Genomic DNA, 23,043 nt, shown 5'->3' on the forward strand with positions numbered 1-23,043 from the left:
TATTTATATATATATATATATATATACATGTGCGTGTATACGTGTGTGTGCGCGTGTGTATACATACATATGTATATCATATATATATACATAAGTAACATATATATAACATTTTCTTCTTCAATGAATGAAGTGACCATCGATCATTTAGCATTCAGAGCAACTCGGATTAGCCAAATGCATTTCAATTATGGAAAGACGGACGGGGACCTTGGGTGATAGTGAGTACGAAGGGACTGAGAATTGTACCACCCGCTGTTATTTCTTGTTCTTTTACCAAATACTCAAATATCAATTACGCTCATTCCTTATAACGCCTGAGATCTTTCATTTAGTCACCCCCTTCTTCGTTCTCCTTCTTTAGTCCATTTTCTTTCATTCGTTTGTTTTCATTCTTCGGCTTTTTTTCATCCTTATTCGTCCCGATTCATTAAATTTCAACTTTCTCCATCCTTTGCTGTCGCCTACAACTCGTCTTTTTTATTTTCTTTTACGTCTCTGGTGTCATTTTCTTCCTTCTTCTCTCCCGTCGAGTCTTTTGTGTCCTCAGAAGAGGATTTTTCCTCCTCCTTCTCCTCAGTCACTGGTACAAAGTGAAGGTTCTGAACTCGATCTCTATGGAGAATTATGTTTTGTCGGGTTGGAAGTGAAAACCAGAAGTCGCGTATCTGTCAAAAAACAATCAAATGAATAGATAAATTGATAGAGAAACAAATAAACAAATAGATAAATAAATAAGTAAACAATAAAAGAATAGATTGATAAAATAGAATGGAAATAGATGAAGACAATTGATTAATGAAATAGAAAAAGAATAGAATAGAATTAACTATCAAGTAAATCAATAACGTAAATACATATTACATGAAAACTTAATAAGTAGACTGATCAATAAAATATTGAGATAATACATGTGTATGTAAAACCGTATGTTAGACTAAATTTCAGTTTAGGATTTTGTTGAAAAAAGTTTATCTTTTATCTTTTTTGATAGTCATCTTAAAGCGGAATCGTTTAGTCAAGATCATCTCTGAAAGTAATAAAAAGATGTTTTGGAAGGAAATTAAAAGAGAAAGAGGAGGCAAATCAAGAAGAGAAGAAAAGGTAAAAGGTGCAGGTGGAGAGATGATAATGGAAGAGAAGGCAGTGAGAGGAAGGTATTCAGAGTATTTTAGGGAGTTTCTAAATGTGAAGGATAGGGAGGAAAAGGTAGTTGCAGTGTGAAGCGCTAAGAAAATGAGAGTGATGAGTGAGGAAAATGGAGAAGAAATAGGGAAGGATGAAGTGAAAGCAGCTGTTAAGATGATGAGAGCAGGTTAGGCACCTGGGTTGGATGAATGCCATGCAGAATGTCAGTAGAAAGGAGGTACAGTTATGGTGGACTGGCTGGTGAGGCTATTTAATGTTTGTTTAAGATAGGGTAGAGTACTGGAGGACTGGAGGAGTGCCTGTATAGTTCCGCTTCACAAGGGAAAGGGGGACAAGTGTGAGTGTAGTAGTTTCAGAGGGATCAGCTTGTTGAGTGTAGTTGGGAAGGCTTATGGGAGGGCCTTGATTGAGAGTATTAGGAAAGGAACAGAGGGAGTAATTGGTGAGGAACAGTGTGGGTTTAGGACAGGTAGGGGTTGTGTAGATCATATTTTTGTAGTAAGACAGATATGTGAGAAAGCTATAGGAAAAGGTAAGGATGTTTTTTGGGCTTTTATGGATCTGGAAAAGGCTTACGACAGGGTAGACAGGAAGGCACTGTGGGAGGTACTGCAGATATATGGGATATGAGGAAAGCTGTTAAGAGCAGTCAAGAGTTTTTACGAGAGTAGTAGAGCTTGTGTTAGGGTTAGAAATGGAGAGAGTGAATGGTTTGAGGTAAAGGTGGGACTTCGTCAGGGATATGTTATGTCGCCCTGGCTGTTCAATCTTTACATTGATGGGGTGGTGCGAGAGGTGAATGCAAGGGTAGTGGGTCAGGGGTTGGAGATGATTAAAGAAAATGGAGAAAAGTGGGAGGTGAGCCAGTTGTTGTTTGCTGACGACACTGCGCTTGTAGCAGAGGAGGGATTGAGGAAGTTAGTGACAGAGTTTGAGAAGGTGTGTGAAAGAAGAAAGCTGAAGATAAATGTGGGCAAAAGTAAGGTGATGAGATGTGCAAGGGGAGAGAGTGACAGCAGACTGGAAGTGGACATTAAGGGTGAGGGACTGGAGGAAGTCGATGTTTTTAAATACTTGGGTGCGAATGTAGCAGGAAAGGGAGGAGGGGGGGGTGTAGGTAGAATGTAGATTGAGGGAAGCGAGTAAATGCCTCGGTGGATTGAAAAGTGTAATGAGAAATAGACATCTGGGAATGGATACTAATAGGTTATATGAAGGAGTGATTATGCCAACAGCACTGTACGGGACAGAAACATGGAACATGAGAGAGGAAGAGAGAAGGAGTTTGAATGTGTTTGAGATGAAATGTCTAAGAAGTATGATAGGGGTTACTAGGCTACATAGAGTGAGAAATGAGGAGGTGAGGAGGAGAATAGGGGTGGAAAGGGTGCTGAGAGATAGGGTTGATGAAAGAGTATTAGGATGGTTTGGACACATGGAAAGAATGAGTGAAGAAAGATTAGTAAAAGAAGTGAGGGAGGCGGAGGTGGAATGAATGAATATGAGGGGGCGTCCTAGGATGAGATGGATGGATGGGGTGAAAGGGGCATTACAAAATAGAGGAATGTCTGTGGATAAAGTACGGGAGAGGACAGAAGATAGGTGGGAATGGTGAGAGGTTGTGTATAGATGATGCTGTGATGCATGAGGGGGAGTGGGTGGGAGATGGGGGGTGAGGAATTATGTATGAGAAAAAAGTTGACGCAGCCCGAAGGGATTTTCTCCCCGTCTTCTCCTTTTCTGCATGGGGGACGGAGAGGGGGGATCGCCGAATATCTGAAGCGGCCTTACCGTGGATGTGCTGTGTCTTGCGACATTGCTTCTGACCCAGGGCAGTGGACAGGATGCAGGGATGACCCGTCATCCAGGAGGCGCCAAGATAAGAGGGAGGGAGGAGGGTGGAGGGGAGTGGAATACATAGGAAATGGAATGGGTGGGAGGTGTTTCCCTTTTCTTTTTGGCTACCCCCCGTATAGGGGGAAAAGTCTTTGGTATATGTATGTATCTCTGAGATTGACATTTATATGAACCCTTGCCATTGTTTGAACAACGATTATATGATACTCAAAATTAGGCTTTGTAAAACAGTAAAATGGGAAGTTAGCGCGAAGTGTGTTACTGACTGGACGCTGCGAGATGGAAAGGGTGCAAGAGGGAGACCAGACAGAAGGTGGAGTGACGAAATAGAGAGATGTTTGCAGGAGTAACGTGGCAAAGGTTGGCGCGGTCGTGCGGGTAATGTAATAGTATGAAAGAGGTCTTTCGTCAGCAGTGGACTCAAAATGGCTGATTGGTCGATTGATTGAATGATGAAATAGACGATGATGACAAACCTCTTTTCTCGTGTCATCCTCCATTATTGGTTTGGGTTGGAGCACGAGGTGCCTCAAGGACGACTCTTCAGCCGGCTCCCACTTGAAGCCCAAATCGTCGCCTGGAGTTGGGTCACTGAAGGGGAGAGAAAGGAATATTAATCATCAACCAGTCACCATATAAATTCATATATATTATATATATATATATATATATATATATACATATATATATACATATATACCTATATATATATATATATATATATACATATATATATGTCTATATATCTATATCTATATATATTTATATATATATATATATATATATATATATATATATATATATATATATATATATGAGTCTTGTTTATCCACTGTCGGAGAATGAGATAAGATGGACAAAAAACCTGTATATTTCGACCACTATCTCTGGTCTTTTTCAGCAGAAATATACAGATTTTATGTCCATTTTATATCAGTCTTCGATCGTGGGTCTATAAGTCTTAATTAACAAATGTGCTACTATATTAAACCTTTCTTATATATATATATATAAAAATTTATATATATATATATATATATATACAAATATATATATACATATATATATATATACAAATTTATATATATATATATACAAATATATATATATATACATATATATATATATAGATATATATATATATATATATGATGTAAGCGGAGTAGGAAACACAGGAGTCTTGGTCTTGAGTTTATTCCTGACTAATTTCGCAGGTATGCTTTGAAAAAGCATACCTGCGAAACTAGTCAGGAATAAACTCAAGACCAAGACTCCTGTGTTTCCCACTCCGCTCACGTCAACCTGTCAGAATGTCTCAGCATATATATATATATAGTAGTTTCAGAGGAATTAGCTTGTTAAGTGTAGTTGGGAAGGCTTATGGGAGGATCTTGATTGAGAGGATTAGGAGAGGAACAGAGGGAGTAATTGGTGAGGAACAGTGTGGATTTAAGACGGGTAGAGGTTGTGTAGATCAGATTTTTGTGGTAAGACAGATATGTGAGAAAGCTATAGGAAAGGGTAAGGATGTTTTTTGGACTTTTATGGATCTGGAAAAGGCTTACGACAGGGTAGACAGGAAGGCACTGTGGGAGATTTTGCGGATATACGGGATAGGAGGAAAGCTTTTAGGAGCTGTCAAGAGTTTTTATGAGAGTAGTAGAGCTTGTGTCAGGATTAGAAATGGAGAGAGTGAGTGGTTCGAGGTAAAGGTGGGACTTCGCCAGGGATGCGTTATGTCGCCCTGGCTGTTCAACTTATACATGGATGGGGTAGTGCGAGAGGCAAATGCAAGGGTGGTGGGTCAGGGATTGGAAATGATTAAAGAAAATGGAGAAAAGTGGGAGGTGAGCCAGCTGTTGTTTGCGGACGACACTGCGCTTGTGGCAGGATCGGAGGAGGGATACGGGGAAGTTGGTGGCAGAGTTTGGGAGAGTGTGTGATAGAAGAAAGCTGAAGATAAATGTGGGTAAAAGTAAGGTGATGAGATGTTCAAGGGGTGAAAGTGGCAGTAGACTGGAAGTGAGCATTAAGGGAGAGCGACTGGAGGAAGTGGATAGTTTTAGATACTTGGGTGCAAATGTGGCAGTAAAAGGCGAAGTGGAGTGGAGGTAGAATGTAGATTGAGAGAAGCGAGTAAATGCCTTGGTGGATTAAAAAGTGTAATGAGGAATAGACATTTGGGAATGGATGCTAAGAGGAGACTGTATGAAGGAGTGATTGTGCCAACAGCACTGTATGGGGCAGAAACATGGAACATAAGAGAGGAAGAGAGAAGGAATTTGAATGTGTTTGAGATGAGGTGTCTGAGAAGTATGATGGGGGTTACTAGTCTAGATAGAGTGAGAAATGAGGAGGTGAGGAGGAGAACAGGGGTGGAAAGGGAGTTTGGAGATAGGGTTGATGAAAGAGTATTAGGATGGTTTGGACACATGGAAAGAATGAGTGAAGAAAGACTAGTAAAAGAGGTATGGAAGGCAGATGTGGAGGGAGTGAACATGAGGGGACGTCCTAGGATGAGGTGGATGGATGGGGTGAAGGGGGCTTTGGGGAAGAGGGAAATGTCTGTTGAGGAAGGACGGGAGAGGACAGAAGACAGGGGTGAGTGGAGAATGGTTGTATATGGATGATGATGTGATGCATGAGGTGGAATGGGCGGGGGGGATGGGGGTGAGGTAGAATGTGTGAGCAAAATTTGACGCAGCCCGAAGGGATTTTCTCCCCGTCTTCTTCTTTTATGCATGGGGGGACGGAGAGGGAGGTCGCCGATTTAATGAAGCGGCCTTGCTGTGGGTGTGCTGTGTTTTGTGACACTGCTTCTGACCCAAGGCAGTGGACAAGGTGCAGGGATGACCCGTCATCCAGGTGGTGCTAAGATGAGAGGGAGGGTGGAGGGGTGTGGAGTGTATTCAGGGATGGAATGGGTGGGAATGATTTTATGCATTTTCCTTTTTGGCTACCTCCCTTGAAAGGGGAAAAAAGCCTTGGTATATGTATGTATATATATATATATATATATATATATATATATATATATATGTATATATATACATATACACACACACAAACACACACATATATATATATAATAATATATATACACACACATATATATATATATATACATATATATATATATATATATACATATGTGCATATATATATATATATATATATATATTTATTGGGGGGCTGCAAGTCTTGGGTCTTCCAAAAGATCCGTTCTTGGACATTCTCATAGATCTGTCTGGGAACACTTGATATTGGTGTGCTGTGTGTCGTGTAAGTGTAGGCATATACTTAGCTCATAAAGTGAAGAGGAAAAACCAATGGCCAAGTACCACGTCCCCTTAAGTAAAACGAACTCGTTACTTGACACCTGGAGACAGGTGATATGGAGACCATCCTCTCCGACGTTGTCTCTGAATTGAACAAAACCGAGCAGTCTTGGCTTTAGGATTTTTTTTTTTTTTTTTTTTGCGCCAAGGTCGAACTCACCCTGACTTCGCGAAGTTCGTCCACATGCTGACCATCAAGTCTCGAAGTTGAAGGTCCTCCTCCTTCTCCAGAGGCATAAATACTCCTCCTTCGAAGAGGTAAAACAAATCGTCAGAGTGAGACGTCCCTGTGGGAGAGAAGGGAGATTAGGTTAAATAGAAAATGAATATAATAAAAGTAAAAAAAGTAAAAAGAAAATTTCTTTCAGACTGAATGTCATCGCAGGTCATTGTTTTGTATATTAATTTTATTGATTGCTTGATTGAGTGATTGATTTCTTTACTTGCTTATTTATGTTTGTTTGATTATTTGTTTATTAATTCATTTATTTGTTTATTTGTTTATTCATGTATTTATGTATTTATTCATTAATTGATTTATTTCTTTATTCAATCATTCATTTGTTAATCTATTTATTCATTTATTTGTTTACTTGATAATTTGTTTATTTACATATTAGGTCACTTAAGGTAACGCTATCTTTGATTTTATTGTAATTTCTTGAGTTTTCTGAGGCACTTGGTTATGTTAGGCTAGGCTAGGTCAGGCTAGGTTAGGTTAGGATATGAGTAGCCCACGATAAAAAATCGAATAAAAGAATAAATAAATAAATAAAATGATAATGAGATGAATGCGAAAACAACAGAAAAAATAAATAAAGTTTTAATCGAACGTAGCGACGACGATACCGTCGTCTTAGCAACCCCATTTTTTTTCCAGACACTGTTACATTCGCTTTCACTAGTTTTCAGGCTCTTTCAGGTTCTTTCAGGACTCCTTTCAGGACGTGACATGAACAAGTGGGGATAATATTGGGTTTATCCTCATGAGCTTGTTCTGCGGGATGGACATCAGAGAGGATTGTCTCCCCCACCGCCCACCGTGCATTCATGAACTTACTTCATCAGAAGGGACCAGGTACGAGGTACAGGCAGTCCGTCTCTATGACCAGACTAAGATTCTCTCTCTCTCTCTCTCTCTCTCTCTCTCTCTCTCTCTCTCTCTCTCTCTCTCTCTCTCTCTCTCTCTCTCTCTCTCGTTATTTTGTCATTTACGATGATCTAGCAAATCGCGACAGATCCCCTCTTCTTCCCTCTGCTAATCAATGAAAAAGATTACACTCACATGATAAAGACAAAACAAAGGATTGCAAAGGCGGAGCATGCCGACAGGAGACCTTTTGGTCCATATCTAGGTCGGATGCGAAAAAAAATCATAATAATAATAAATGAATAAATAAAAACTATAATAATGCAAATAACAAATAAAATACATAAATAAATGCATAGGTATAGTTAAATAATAAACAAGCAGGTAAATAGAAAATAATAATAAATTGACATATAACTGATAATAAATGAGATTCAAACAGACAAATGATAACAAAACAAAAACAAATAATATGAAATAAATGATAATCATTACAGCATCTTGCTTAGGTGTTTATCTAAATGATTCTTAAAGCTTTGAACTGAACTACACTGCACTGCCTCTGCAGGAAGTTTATTCCATTCATTAACTACACGGTTGGCGAGGTTGTTTCTTCCCACTTCCAAATTGAATCTATTTCCGGACAGTTTGAGACCATTGTTTCTTGTCTGATTCTCATTCAGTGTGAAGATTTTGTCAGTTTTGGTGCATCAGAGAGGATTGTCTCTAGATGAGATCTTATGGAGGACCCGGTCACCGAGTGGCAGCGAGATGCCCGAGACAGGAAATGACTGACTGAAATAAAAACGAACTCAGGAACTTACAGTTCTTCCCAACTTCGATGTCGTAGATGTCCCCGAGAGAGTGCTGACCTCGATGTTTGAGTTCGTAGAGGAAGGTCTTCTTCGTTGGCGCATTTCGAAGATTGTAGAGCGCAGAGAGGTCGTGAGGGATATTGAAGTATCGGTCACCGAACAGCTATAAGGAAGAAGTTTATGTTATCGTCGTACATACATACATATACCAAAGGATTTTCCCCCCTTACAAGGGAGGTAGCCAAAAAATAAAGGCAAAGAAACCACTCCCATCCATTCCATCCCCAACATACTCCACTCCCCTCTACCCTCTTCCCTTCCTCTTATCTTGGCACCTCCTGGATGACGGGTCATCTTTGCATCTTGTCCACTGCCCTGGGTCAGAGGCAGTGTCGCAAAACACAGCACAACCACAGCACGGCCGCTTCATTAAATCGGTGAAGACGTAGCCTTAAAGAAATGAACTACAAATACATAAAGCATGATAGGGTTTGAAGTCACAAACTCCTCCCCTGTCGGAAGGCTTGGACGATGCCCCTAACAGAGGGATTTATAGCGTGGAATTTAATGAACCATGCCCTTGGTTCAACTTCGCCGGTGGCAGGATTCGAACCTCTATCCCCTTGACCTTCGTCGCATGTAACGACGCCCTATGTATATATATATATATATATATATATATATATATATATATATTATATAATATAATGTGTATGTGTGTGTATACATGTATATACATATATAAATATGTATTTATACAGTATATGTAATGTATGTATGTATATGTATATACTTGTATATATGTGTGTACATGTATATTGTATACACCACTTACATCATCACCATTCCCACGCATTGTGAGCGGTGTCACAATCATCACCCCGACATCCCGTCGCCAGACACGTCCGCCCTAACAAGCTGAGCTTAGCACTTATCGCAGGAAAGCTGACCTAACATTTTAGCAGCCGAGCACACCGTCCCCGAGCGCCCACAAACAAGACGCACACGGACACACGAACATACACATAATGGATGCCATTAGTCACAACTCACATTAACACACGGAAACACAATACACATAAGACCTTTCCCCCTGGACATATTACGTAAGATAAATATAATAGATAACAGTTTATAACCCCAGAATAATACTGTTGTTACATACTTATGGTATCATGTATAACAATTGAAATTGATAAGTAACCAAAGCACCTCAAGAAATTGCTATGTCACCACTTCCGGTCAACAAAAAGACCGCGGGGATCTCTAGAGAAGAGTAGTCGGTGTTAGACGTGCTTGGTGTTACTAGTGTACAGACATATTGTATAACCCTGTGTTTAAAAATAAACGAGAGAAAACCAGAGTGCGATTTATAGCCCCAAGCGGGTATACAAGTGACTAACTTAGTGATTGGAGACTACCGGGAGCAGGACACTCAGACCGCTGAAAAGAACCAATCAACCGAGTGGTTCTACAAGCGGTTATACTGGTGGCAGCCCACTGCATCCCATTTCCTCTAAAAGAGACTGGTACCTAGAAACCACCTTATTCTATTCAACCTGAAACGAGCCAGCCACGCCCATCGTTCAGAAGCACGAAACCTCGGTCACAGAGCTGACATCGCCTGCCCCTGACTTCCAATCTACCGCACACTACACTGTACACTGTAACGAGCATCGTCGTCACCGTCTCCAAACTACCTAACCACGTCTACAAGGTAAGTAATTTTCTATCCACCCCTCACAACACTTGATAATATTAATAATCCTCATCTACCCCCTAAAACCCCCCTGATACTCGCTTTTCTTTTCCATTCCATGCGAGCATCATTCACCTAAAACTTCAAGTACCAACCCACGACAAACTCCATATACAGAAAATATCACCAATCAATAAAAAAAACTTCATCGACAACCCAAACTGAACTTCAACCAAGATTCCTACGTCTGGCATCTCACAATCTACGGACATCAAAAGCCCCACTTTGCGGTAGCCGCACGTACGTCCATATACCCATTCATACCTTTTTTTCTAAGGTATTAAACGAAGCAAATATCATTATATTAATTTTTTTGTAACATCACTAAGACAACCACTCACTTATCTTTGCAAATAATTAAGTTAAGAGATTAGTCACTACGTAACATAGTACTATAATAACTACTTGGTGATAAAAAAAAATTCCTCCTTACTAAGTACATATTCACTAATATTTAAGTATTATTTTATATATTAATTGTTACCAATCCATAATCATAATACCATTTCCTTTTACAATAACTTATATAGTTATATTATTATATGTACCTTTTTTTATAATCTTATCCAATTACTACTACAAACCCATATTATATATCCCATTGTATACCCATTTACATTTAATATCTTTTCAACTTTTACAATAACTTATATAGTTATATTATTATATGTACCTTTTTTATAATCTTATCCAATTACTACTACAAACCCATATTATATATCCCATTGTATACCCATTGACGCCTTATACCCCCCCCCTATTCTCTAACTACACTACATTATATCTTAGGTAATGCATGCATCTCTAGTTAGACACTAACATGGCTACAGGAACGAGAGCCAGGGTCAGAAATTTAATTGACTCGTTTATTTCTTCCTCTAAAGAAGAAAAACCCTCCCATGACACTGACCATGCCACAACTAAGGCAGATTCTAGATTAATTCTCGAGGATAACATTGACAACCCACCCTTACAACATGACCATTCACAGGAAGACCCTTTTAACCTAACCCAACTACACCAACTCCCCCACCCCCTCCCCCACTCCACACCAAAAGCTCAAGTTACCCCTCAACTAGATCCTCAACAACAACCCCCCCCCACACCTCACCTCACCCCCAAGTTGCCCCTCATGTAGACCCCCAGCAACAATTTCTAAATCCCACAACCCATGCATACAAGAACTTAGCCTTTCCTTCTCCCAACTTCCCGTCAAGTCCAACAGCCTTCACCCAACATCCCTACCCAGCACCTAACCTTGCCCCAACCCCATCGCAACATCCTCACCCACAACTCCAACCTACAGAAATCAATAATTACCAAACCATTACCCCTCTAACCGAAATCCCCACCTTCTCTCAAGCTAGCGGACTCTCCATCACTGACTTCCTGACGGCATGTGACCTTTTCTTTTCTAAAAATCCAAACTACTCTGACTTAGATAAGATAAATCTATGCCGCCAGAAAATAGAAGCATCAGATGAGCACCGATCTACCGCTCGGATGCTAGACAGTCTGATAGCCACAAGGATCGCATATAGCGATTATAAGCAGCATCTGTTAAATGTCTTTCAGAACAAACAAGCAAACAACATTAACTTTCTCCTCACATTTCTAAATAATACTAGAACTCAAAAACAGACTAACATCAAAGACAATGTGGCCAACGCAATCAAGGAAATTAGGGAAAATCTAGAAAATAACAGCCCTTGGACCTATACAACCATTACAGGAAAAAAGGCAGTGACATTAGAAAACCTATACACATTCCTGGAGATAGGCCTTTATCTTTCCCAACTCCCACCAAAGTGTCAAAGAGAAGCCACAAAAAGGGATTTAAACACTAGAAACCCATTAGCTTACACATACATATTAGACATAACCAACGCTTGCAACATCTCCCTCTCTGACCAGCACCATTTTGCTAGACTAAATAGCCTTCAGTCACACCAGCCCCCTAGCTCCAATACAGCGCAACCATCTAACTGGTGTTCCTACCATCTTTCAACTAGTCACAACACCAGAGACTGCATACAGAAACAACACCCGCAGACACAACACCACACTACCCCTTGCTCAGTTCATGGAACTACTTCCCACACGGATTCTCAATGTAGAGCGCAGCAATACCAACACCCGCAGGCACAACACCGCGCTACCCCTTGCTCAGTTCATGGTACTACCTCCCACACAGATTCCCAATGTAAAGCTCAACAACTAATCAAACAACTCACGCCCCCCCCCAGACCCCCCAACATGTCAAAACCAACACGGCCAGGCAAATACTGCAACCTACACAAAACCACAACTCACTCCAACGAGGAATGTTCTCAACAAAAATCACAACCACAACCTCATCAGAGAACAAACAAACAAGTTACCGCACCTCGACAAACACCCTCCTCCCACACAACACATACAACTCAACACCGATTGGGGGAACGTGTACCAGCCTCACGCACCAGACCACCATAGGAACGTCCGACACACCACACAACTATATCACCCTAAAGGTGACATTAGATCAAATTACTGTTGACATGATGGTTGATACAGGAACAAACCTGAACCTCATCCCCAGAGCTCTCTATGAAGCACTAAATGACCCACCCCAAATTCAGTATTCAATTACGGAAGGCCTACTGATAGAAGGATCAACCATATCACTTCATGATATGATTGATATAAATATAGAAGTAAATAATTCCCAGGTAGGCTTCACATCCTTCCACTTAGCTGATGAATGGAGTCTCGACCAACAAGGTATAATAGGTTTAAAGTCCCTACGAGACTGGAAGTCCATCATCAACTTAGATACCAACAAAATCTCCTTCGGAGATGAAAGTAATGAGTCAACACTTCCTGAAACACCCGACCCAGACACACAACCTCTTTCATATCTATCTAGCTTAAATAAACCCTCTCCAACTAAGAGCTACTCATTCCGTCCACCACCTTATGTCACCTCAAAAGCACTGATGTCTAACACAGTCATCATACCCCCTAGACATTCAATAACAGTTCCACTATACATACCCGGAGCAATAGAACATCAGGATGTCATAATTGACCCAGATACGTCAAGAATAAATAACATAACCCTAGAATCTTCATGGGATGTAGTGTCAGAAAATAAACACACCCTAGCTATGTTAACGAATCTCTCAGACCAACACCGCAAAATTAAAGAGAACACATACATTTGTTCAGTCCATCTCCATAATTCCCCAATCCAGGAACCACTCCCTCAACACATCAACACTGTAAGACAAACACAAACCCTCACCCCTATCCACCCCAACCAAATCACAACATCAGCCAACGGAGAGATGCGTGACAAGCTACAATACCTCCTACAAAGGAATAGATCGGCTATCGCCTTAGAAGGCGAACCCTTAGGCAAATGTGATATAATCAAACATCACATCCAAATTCCCCCCAACACCCCCCCCCTCATACACCCCCGCTTACCGCATACCCCACAGTAGGAAAACACAAGTCAACAACAGTGTGCACGAGATGTTACACCAAGGTGTAATTTCTCACTCAGACAGTCCATGGAACAGTCCCCTCTTCCTAGTCCCTAAGAAAGACGGAACCTTACGCCCTGTTGTTGACTTTAGGAAAATCAATAACCTAACTCAATCTGACCCACACCCACTACCCGCCATGCAAGATGTCTTACAATCATTAGGGAACGGGAACTCTGTTTTTTCCACAATTGACCTTAAGTCAGCCTTCTGGCAGGTGGAACTGACAGAGGAATCAAAACCCGTAACTGCATTCTCCACTGATAAGGGACATTTCCACTTCGAGCGTATGCCCTTTGGCCTTAAGAATGCCCCCTCAACCCAACAGAGATTAATGACTCGCATTTTCAGCGACATGATAGGAATCTCATTATTCGTCTACTTAGACGACCTCATCATCTATAGTCCCACACAAACTGACCACCTTCATACACTAGAGATTGTCCTAAAAAGACTCAAAAACACCGGACTGAAAATCCAACTAGGAAAGTGCAAATTCCTACAGACGGAACTCACCTTCCTAGGCCATAAGGTAGACGCCACAGGCATCCATACCACCCCAGATAAAATAAATGCCATAGTCAACTTCCCAACCCCCAGAAACGCAGATGAAACTAGAAGTTTCGTAGGACTAGCATCATACTATAGACATTTCATACACAAATTTGCAGAAATTGCATCCCCTCTCACCAAATTCACAAGAAAAGGCGAGCCTTTCAAATGGTCTGAAGAGGAACAGACAAGTTTCGACACCCTTAAACATGTTCTTACCACAGCCCCTGTCCTTGCCTTTTTCTGACATGAAGAAAGAATTCCTTCTTTACACCGACGCCTCCTCTAAAGGAATAGGCGCAGTCTTACAACAGAAAGATGAAAACGGGAAAGAGCACCCCATAGCCTACGCAAGTAGAGTACTGAATAAGCCTGAAAGTAACTATTCAACTACCCACAAAGAAGGACTTGCATTGATATGGGGCTTGAAACATTTTAAATATCTTATACTAGGGTATAAGATCACAATCTTTACAGACCATCAACCCCTAGTCTACCTCTTTAACTCTAAAGACCTACATGGCAGAATAGCTAGGTGGAAAACAACCTTATTGATATATGATCCCAAGATCACATACCTAGCTGGAAAAGCTAACATAGTAGCTGACTCACTAAGCAGACAAACTCACGTGTCAACCCTAGCAAAAACAACCTGTATCCCTATGCAAGACCTTAGAGAGGAAACAGACAAAGACCCGACATGGTCTAAAGTAAAACAATATCTACTCTCAAGAGCACCCTTACAGTCCCGACCACCTGTCCCTATAGAGGAACTCAAACTGGTCGACGGAATTATAAGGAGAACCACTAACAGCAGGGAAGTGACTATCATTCCCAGAGCCCTAGTTCCCAAGGTCCTACACATATTGCACGACAGTGCAATGGGAGGCCACTCGGGCAGGGATAAGACACTGAATACTGCTAGGCATTCTTTCTTCTGGATCAATATGAAAAAAGACATAACCACGCACATACATAATTGTGTAACTTGCAACCAATTCAGAGGACCTGACCCAAAACAACTCAATATCAAAGACATTCCACTCCCTGCTGAACCATGGGAAACACTTGGCATTGACCTACTTAAAATGCCAACGAGCCATCAAGGTTCCAATTATGTACTCACGGCAGTCGACTATCTGTCAAAGTACACAATCCTAGTTCCACTACAGGACAAAACAGCAGAGACTGTGGCCAAAGCATTGGTTAACAACATATTCTGTAGATACAACATCCCCAGGCGAATGCTGTCTGACAATGGTTCAAAGTTCAAGAACCAGGTAATGCGCGAAATAGCACATCTATACAACATAGATCAAACCTTCGCCACTGCCTACCACCCACAAGGGAATGGATTATCAGAACGCACCAATAGAAAAGTGCTTGAAATCATCAGACCTTTGGCCAACGATCTTACGGACAGTTGGGAAGATTGGCTACCCCAGGTACAAGCTAGTATCAATAGCACAGTCAACTCCGCAACAAAGATGTCCCCCCATGAGATCATATTTGGCCAAAGAATGCGGCTACCCTACCAAATCTTTAACCAACCCCCACCCCCCTTATACAACCTAGATAACCTTACCCAATGCCTAAAAAGAGGCATGCAAAGTATATACAAACAGGTCAGAGAAAACCTCAAAGCAGCTCAAGAAAAAACCAAAACCAAACAGCACAAGCGATCATCTCCACTCAACATAACACTTGGAGACACAGTCATGGTCAGAGACTCTAATAGATCTAACAAACTCAAACCCAAGTTCTTAGGCCCCTTCACAGTCACAACCTCACTCCCCAACAATGTTTTCCTGTTAACGGACCCTTCCGATCACACAACCGTAACCATACACGGAGAGAAGTTGAGAAAAGTTAAACTTAACCTCGACCCAACCCCACCTCCCAACTACAACTCACCTACCGCACTAACACATAACTCACCCAAGCGCAAGTCCCATCACATGACACTACGTCGACGCAACTAAACATGCACTCTAGCTCTCGCCCCTGAAGATGCAGGACGTCATGCATCCCTCAGTGGAGGTTAAAATGGCCAATTTACAATAAGAACTCCCTTCCAAATATCTATCAAACCCTCTCTACTTCCTTCCGACCACTATAACCTTAGCGAGAGTCAGATAGACATATCCTCATTCACTAAAACATAACCTTCATCCACAGGATGCAACCCATAATCCTGCTACCCATTCTCGTCCACCTCTCACTCTCCACTCCCATACTGATACCAGGAGCAATCGTCAACAACCATGGCACCACCGCATGCGTAGAGGATTCCATAATGGTAAAACTACGGATTTCACCCGAACTGTTGATAAGACCCCTCATAAAAATCCACAAAAACTTATTACAAATAGAGCAACAAATCTCCACCCAAATACCCAATACCACAGATCAAAACTACGAAATCTCAATGACACTGTACCACAACGTCAACGCCTTATACGAAAAAATGAACACAATCAAATACACAATATACCACCTCCCCAACCCAGAAAATGAAGACCCAAAGAACAGTAGAATCAAACGCGGTTTATTCGACTTTATGGGAATCATCTCTAAATCCCTGTTCGGGACTGCAACTGAACAAGACGTACAAACAGTCCACTCACACATAGGAAATATAACAGAGGTACTACACAGACAGGGTAAACTCATAAATCTAAACTCTAAAAACATCGATCTCCTCGCCACCTCAATAAATTCAGTAATTGAAAAGATCAATCACCTCACAGCATTCACAACTTCCCAGTTATCTAAGATTGCCAATTCACAAATAGCCCTTTTCTTCCTTCACCACCTAAATGAACTAGACAAACAACTAGACAGACTACTGAGTCACAGTAATCTTATCCAGAGAGATATTTGGAACGCCCACGCAGGTATAGTCAACTCTCAAATGATCACTCCAACCCAACTTACTCAAACATTACGACAAGCTCACAATACATTGAAACTCACCCCCTTCTTCCTCCAGAATGAAATACAACACTACTACCCCATCCTAGCATCAACTATCTTTCAAGAATTTATTCTTATCAACATACCTATGGACCCGATCAAGAGATTCTCCCTTTGGGAAATTTATCCCTTCCCCTACCCTTATCAAAACCGCACAATGACCCTCAACCTACCAACCTCCACCATCCTAAAATCAACAGACGGCCAGTGGATTTCACTGACCTCACCGGAAACCATGGCAGCTTGCAAGATAGCACGACCCAACTTCCATATCTGTCCAGCTTACCCCTTCCATTTCCAATTAACCAAATCCCAACCTTGCCTCTCAGAACTCACAACACCCAAAGTCAATTTTTCCGAGACATGTGATTTTCGCTTTTCGGACAACACTCAAATACACCACACCCACGTAGGACATAAACACTTCATATTTCTTCCCCACCCCACATTAGTATCCGTAATATGCCTACACAAACCACCCTCCCATCATAAGATCAACGGCTCTATCACTCTACCAGACACCTGCCACATCTATATGATGGACTCAATGCTCCTCCCCAACAAACTCCATTACCAAGGCACTCTCAACACCACCCACGATCTAGGTCCCATAACCCAACTAACGCTTCCCTAAGATCCCCGATACCATCCTCCCAAGTAAGATAGACATGGTACGTCTCCTAAATAAATCAACTACTCTTGATATGGACTCATTAGATCTACACTATAAAATTTTACCCTATGCCTCCACTGCCCTTTCAACCTTAATCATCATTTTTGTACTAGTGATACTAACAAAATACTTTTGCATGAAATAAGTCTTTGAAACAGTTTTTTTGTCTCCTTTTCCCAAATTGCTGTAAACCTAGGTTAATTTCTATCTTGTGTCTCACCAATATCTTATAGTGACATATATATACTCACACAAACTCACAGATAAGAGTTTCAAACAAAACATACTATAGTGCCATACAAACTCACAGACAAGAGTTCTCAGAAGTGATATGTGAGTGTCATATAAACTCCTATATGATAAGTGAAAATATATGTAATACTGGTGAAACACAACCTTATTCCCCATATTACGTAAGATAAATATAATAGATAACAGTTTATAACCCCAGAATAATACTGTTGTTACATACTTATGGTATCATGTATAACAATTGAAATTGATAAGTAACCAAAGCACCTCAAGAAATTGCTATGTCACCACTTCCGGTCAACAAAAAGACCGCGGGGATCTCTAGAGAAGAGTAGTCGGTGTTAGACGTGCTTGGTGTTACTAGTGTACAGACATATTGTATAACCCTGTGTTTAAAAATAAACGAGAGAAAACCAGAGTGCGGTTTATAACCCCAAGCGGGTATACAAGTGACTAACTTAGTGATTGGAGACTACCGGGAGCAGGACACTCAGACCGCTGAAAAGAACCAATCAACCGAGTGGTTCTACAAGCGGTTATAATATACTTATATATGTGTATAGGTATATACTTGTATGTATGTATGTGTATATGTATATACTTATATATATATGTATGTATATATATGTATATACTTCTATATATTTATGTATATGTATATACTTGTATATATGTATGAATGTATGTATATGTAGGTACTTGTATATATGTGTGTAGATATGTGTATGTATATACTTGTATATATGTATGAATGTATGTATATGTATATACTTTTATATATGTATGAATGTATGTATATGTATATACTTGTATATATGTATGAATGTATGTATATGTATATACTTGTAAATATGTATATATACAATGTATAATTGTATATATGTATGCATATATGTATGTATATGTATATATGTATGTATGTATATATACATGTACATATGTACGTACGTATGTATGTATATGTATATATATGCATGTATATACTACACACATACACATACTCATGCATAAACGCATCTCGTATGCATGGGCATAGACAAAAAACTACACAAGAACAAGCACACACATATACTCACAAAGAAAATAGAGGTTCTAATCCATGAAAAACTGGTCTATACCGAGAGTACGTCATGAATTCAAGTACATTATCCCTGAGTTAAGTTGGGCTAAGAAAATCATGGCAAGGCATTCTTTGACCGAGAGTGTTCTGGGTAGGCGCCCACCTTGAGACACACATCCATTTCTTCTTTAATAGCATTGAAAAATGTATGGAACAAAACTACTCCTTCATGTCGTGAATTCAAATAACAACAGACACTTAAAAAAAAAAAAAAAAAAAAAAAAAAAACGCCTAGATGATTATTTATATGGAGTCCATCCCCAGTCTAAGTTACTTCTCTGCATCGTGAACTCTTAATGGGTAACTGTAATGTTATAACACGTTTGTTGATGTACACTTTAAACCCACTATAATAATAATGTCGTTCTGCTGAAGAGGACGACAGATGGCAGTCGAAATATACGGATCTCCTGTACTTCTGATATCATTTCTCCGACATAGTGGGATTTAAAGTGTACACGTGAACTCTTAAATCAAGCAGTCCCTTATGGACCAAAAGGTCAGTTGCTATTCGGGGGTCTTTTATAGTCCTTACTTTGGTGAGGTTGTCTGCCGTTTCTTGGCTGATCTCGTTCCCTCCAAGGTAGCGGTCGAAGATCTTGACGGTCTGGTTGAGAGGGGCGATATCTCCTTCGCCAAACTCGAGGGCCACAGGTGCTACAGCGGGGAAGTTGAGGGACAAGGCGGATCTCAGGTATTCGTGTGTGTAAATGGCTGCGAAAGAAGATTGGCGTTGGTCACTGAGCACACAGGGTAAAGGTTAATGGTGCTTGGTGCACCTTAACGCCTCCTGGCGTAAGTCTATTTTTCCCTATCCTGCTAGAGATTCTACTGTAGATAAGAACGGAGTCTGAATCTTGTTAGGCATATATATACATATGAATGAATAACTATGATGCACGCACACACACACACACACACACACACACACACACACACACACACACACACACACACACACGACGGCAGTCCGGTATCGAATCCCGCCCAGGGCTGAAATAATATCAGTATCGCTGCGCTGCAGGTTGTTACTCCAACTCTCGTGGGCGGGGAGTTGGGTGTGTGTGTGTGCGTGTGAGGTCACATCATTATCCATAGATCGGTCATATATGAGCTCTGAGCTCTCTTCCGGGAGAGAAATAGCTGTCGATCACGAGTCCAATACGTGATCCAAGACCATGGTGAATCACACACACACACACACACACACACACACACACACACACACACACACACACACACACACACACACACACACACACACACACACACACACACACACACACACACACTCTGCCGCGCTGCGGGGTGTTACTCCAATTTTCGTGAGCGGGAGTTGGGTGTGTGTGTGTGTGTGTGTGTGTGTGTGTGTGTGTGTGTGTGTGTGTGTGTGTGTGTGTGTGTGTGTGTGTGTGTGTGTGTGTGTGTGTGTGTGTGTGTGTGCGTGTAAGGTCACAGTATTACCCATAGATCGGTCATACGAGCTCTGAGCTCTCATCCGGGAGGTTAATAACTGTCGATCACGAGTCCAACATGTGATCCAAGACCATGGTGAATCACACACACACACACACACACACACACACACACACACACACACACACACACACACACACACACACACACACACACACACACACACACACACACACACACACATCACTAAGATAGCTTCAAATTATTAAAGTGACTCTGACCTAGGTTAACGTTTTTGATAAAGAGCTACCAGGGATTATGATAGAATAAGCCAGAATAAAATATTAAAGGTCATTGGGTATGAAAGGGGTGCGGCGGTCTTCAGCTCTGACCTAGCGCTCATTATCTCTAAAACCTCGTTTACACGTGGCAAGTTGAGAGTCAAGTCAAGTGTGCAACTTGAGAGGAAAGCGAGTTAGTGCATGTTCACACAGTCCAAGTTAGAGGCAAATTGTCTGTGTGAACATGTGCTTGCTTGCTTTCCTCTCCAAGTTGTACACTTGACTTGCTTCTTAACTTGCCCTGTGTAAACAATCATTAAGTGACCGTTGTGGACTGAGCACATAGGAAACCAAAGATGGAAAAGTATATATATATATAATATCCAACATAAACACATTAATATCTCGAGTATTACGCTAAGATGTACAGTTGAACTTTCAGTCGTGATATTCAGTATAAACACATTTCTGGTACCACCAAAAAAAAAAAGAAAAAAAAAAGAAAAAAAAAAAAGCAGGAGGGAACAAATTAAAGAAAGATATGGAGGTACCGGCCGGGCCGGGAAACCACCAAAGAATTAAAATAAAACCCAGGAGGCTGAGAAAGAGGGAAGGCAATAAATAGATAAATAATTGATGATGATAATTGATATGGTTTAACGTCACACACTCCCCCCTTTCGGGAGGCTAGGACGGTGCCCCTCACAGAGGGTTTTGTAGCGTGGAATTTAATGAACCATGCCCTTGGTTCAACTACGCCGGTGGCAGGATTCGAACCACCCTCACCTCGACCTTCGCCGCAAGTAACGACGCACTAACCCGCTCAGCCAACCAGCTGCCATTAAATAAATAATAAATAAATAAAATAAAGTAATAAATATAGAAAATGAAAAAGAAAATAAAGACAAGAAATAAATAATAAAAATGAAATGTGATAGAGAACGGTACGGAGAGCCTCCTAGGAGAAAAACAAGAAAGGAATTGAAAGATCAAAATATGTTATGTTTGATTTACTTGTTTTGATGTGATCAAACGACTTCCCACTGCGGGAATCGAACCGAAGTATTTACGACTACCATTACTCGATGTTGGTCCATAAACTGTGGTAATATTTAGAACTTTAGTTGTGATTTAGCCAACCCATAGATTCAAAACTAGACTCGCATGGTCATTGGTTAGCATCGAGGTGTAGCAATCATGCATTCGTTGGTTGGATGGCCTAAATGGAAAGTTATTTAAGAACATAAGAAAATAATAATGAAGGAGACTGTAAGAGACCATAAGACCTACACTAGGTAGTTATTAATTCAATTTGTCGAAATTAGGAGTGTATTGGTCTTGTATCAAAAACAGAGAAACGTGGTGACACGTCAAAGTTGCCAATTGTCACCAGAAATCAGTACGACATTTCGCACCACTGCATCAAGTTCATTTGCTCATAATTGTACACGAGATGATCATGATAATATTTGATTATCAAGTAGAATGGGGAACAGGGATGATCCTTCATCCACGACGAACTGAGAATCAAACGTGCGGACCATGAGATTTCGTAACACAATTTGATACCAAAATGTATTTGTACTGAATATCACAATTAAAAGCTCAACTGTACATCTTAGCGCAACACCGGAGGTATTAATGTGTTTATATTGGACACTATATACATATATATATATATATATATATATATATATATATATATATATATATATATATATATATATACATATGTGTATATATATATATATATATATATATATATATATATATATATATATATATATATATATATATACTTTTCCATCTTTGATTTAATCTAAAATGATGTGGATATGCTTTGATTCGACTACCCCCATATAAGGTGGAAATAAGTATGGGGTGGCAGTGGGCAGCAAACAGGGACGACTCCTCATCCACGGGGATCTAACATGAGAAGGAAATAAAAAGTGAGAGATTGGAGTGGAATGGAGTGGGAGTGGGTACGTGCCTTGACTGGCTACCCCCTTTGTAAGGGGGATGAGTCCCTTGGTATATAGATAGAAGTATGAGATGGCAGGAAACATAGATGATCTTTCATCTACTTCATCTACGAGGAGCTAAAATGAGAGGGAAGAAAGATTGATGGATGGGAGTGGACTGGGTAGGAATTACAAAGGATTACAAAGGCGGAGCATGCCGACAGGAGACCTTTTGGTCTATATCTAGGTCGGATGCGAAAAAAAATCATAATGA

At 40.6% G+C, this 23,043-nt stretch overlaps 1 protein-coding gene across 4 annotated transcripts in view; it reads right to left on the minus strand.

The window, feature by feature from the left end:
• Positions 1–231: 231 nt before the first annotated feature.
• Positions 232–23,043, minus strand: part of LOC143035907 (esterase E4-like) — a 113,596-nt gene continuing 90,784 nt past the window's right edge. For all 4 annotated transcript variants that reach the window (XM_076203109.1, XM_076203111.1, XM_076203112.1 and 1 more), the window contains 5 exons: positions 19,647–19,825; positions 8,259–8,412; positions 6,505–6,631; positions 3,483–3,597; positions 232–668 (listed from right to left, as the gene is read on the minus strand). In XM_076203109.1, coding sequence (XP_076059224.1) covers positions 465–668; positions 3,483–3,597; positions 6,505–6,631; positions 8,259–8,412; positions 19,647–19,825 — 779 coding nt within the window. In that variant the 3' untranslated portion in view covers positions 232–464. The remainder of the gene's footprint in view (positions 669–3,482; positions 3,598–6,504; positions 6,632–8,258; positions 8,413–19,646; positions 19,826–23,043) is intronic.

Source organism: Oratosquilla oratoria, chromosome 19 (assembly GCF_046742065.1).
Source record: "Oratosquilla oratoria isolate Oo_2021 chromosome 19, ASM4674206v1, whole genome shotgun sequence".
Classification (NCBI taxonomy): Eukaryota; Metazoa; Arthropoda; class Malacostraca; order Stomatopoda; family Squillidae; genus Oratosquilla; species Oratosquilla oratoria.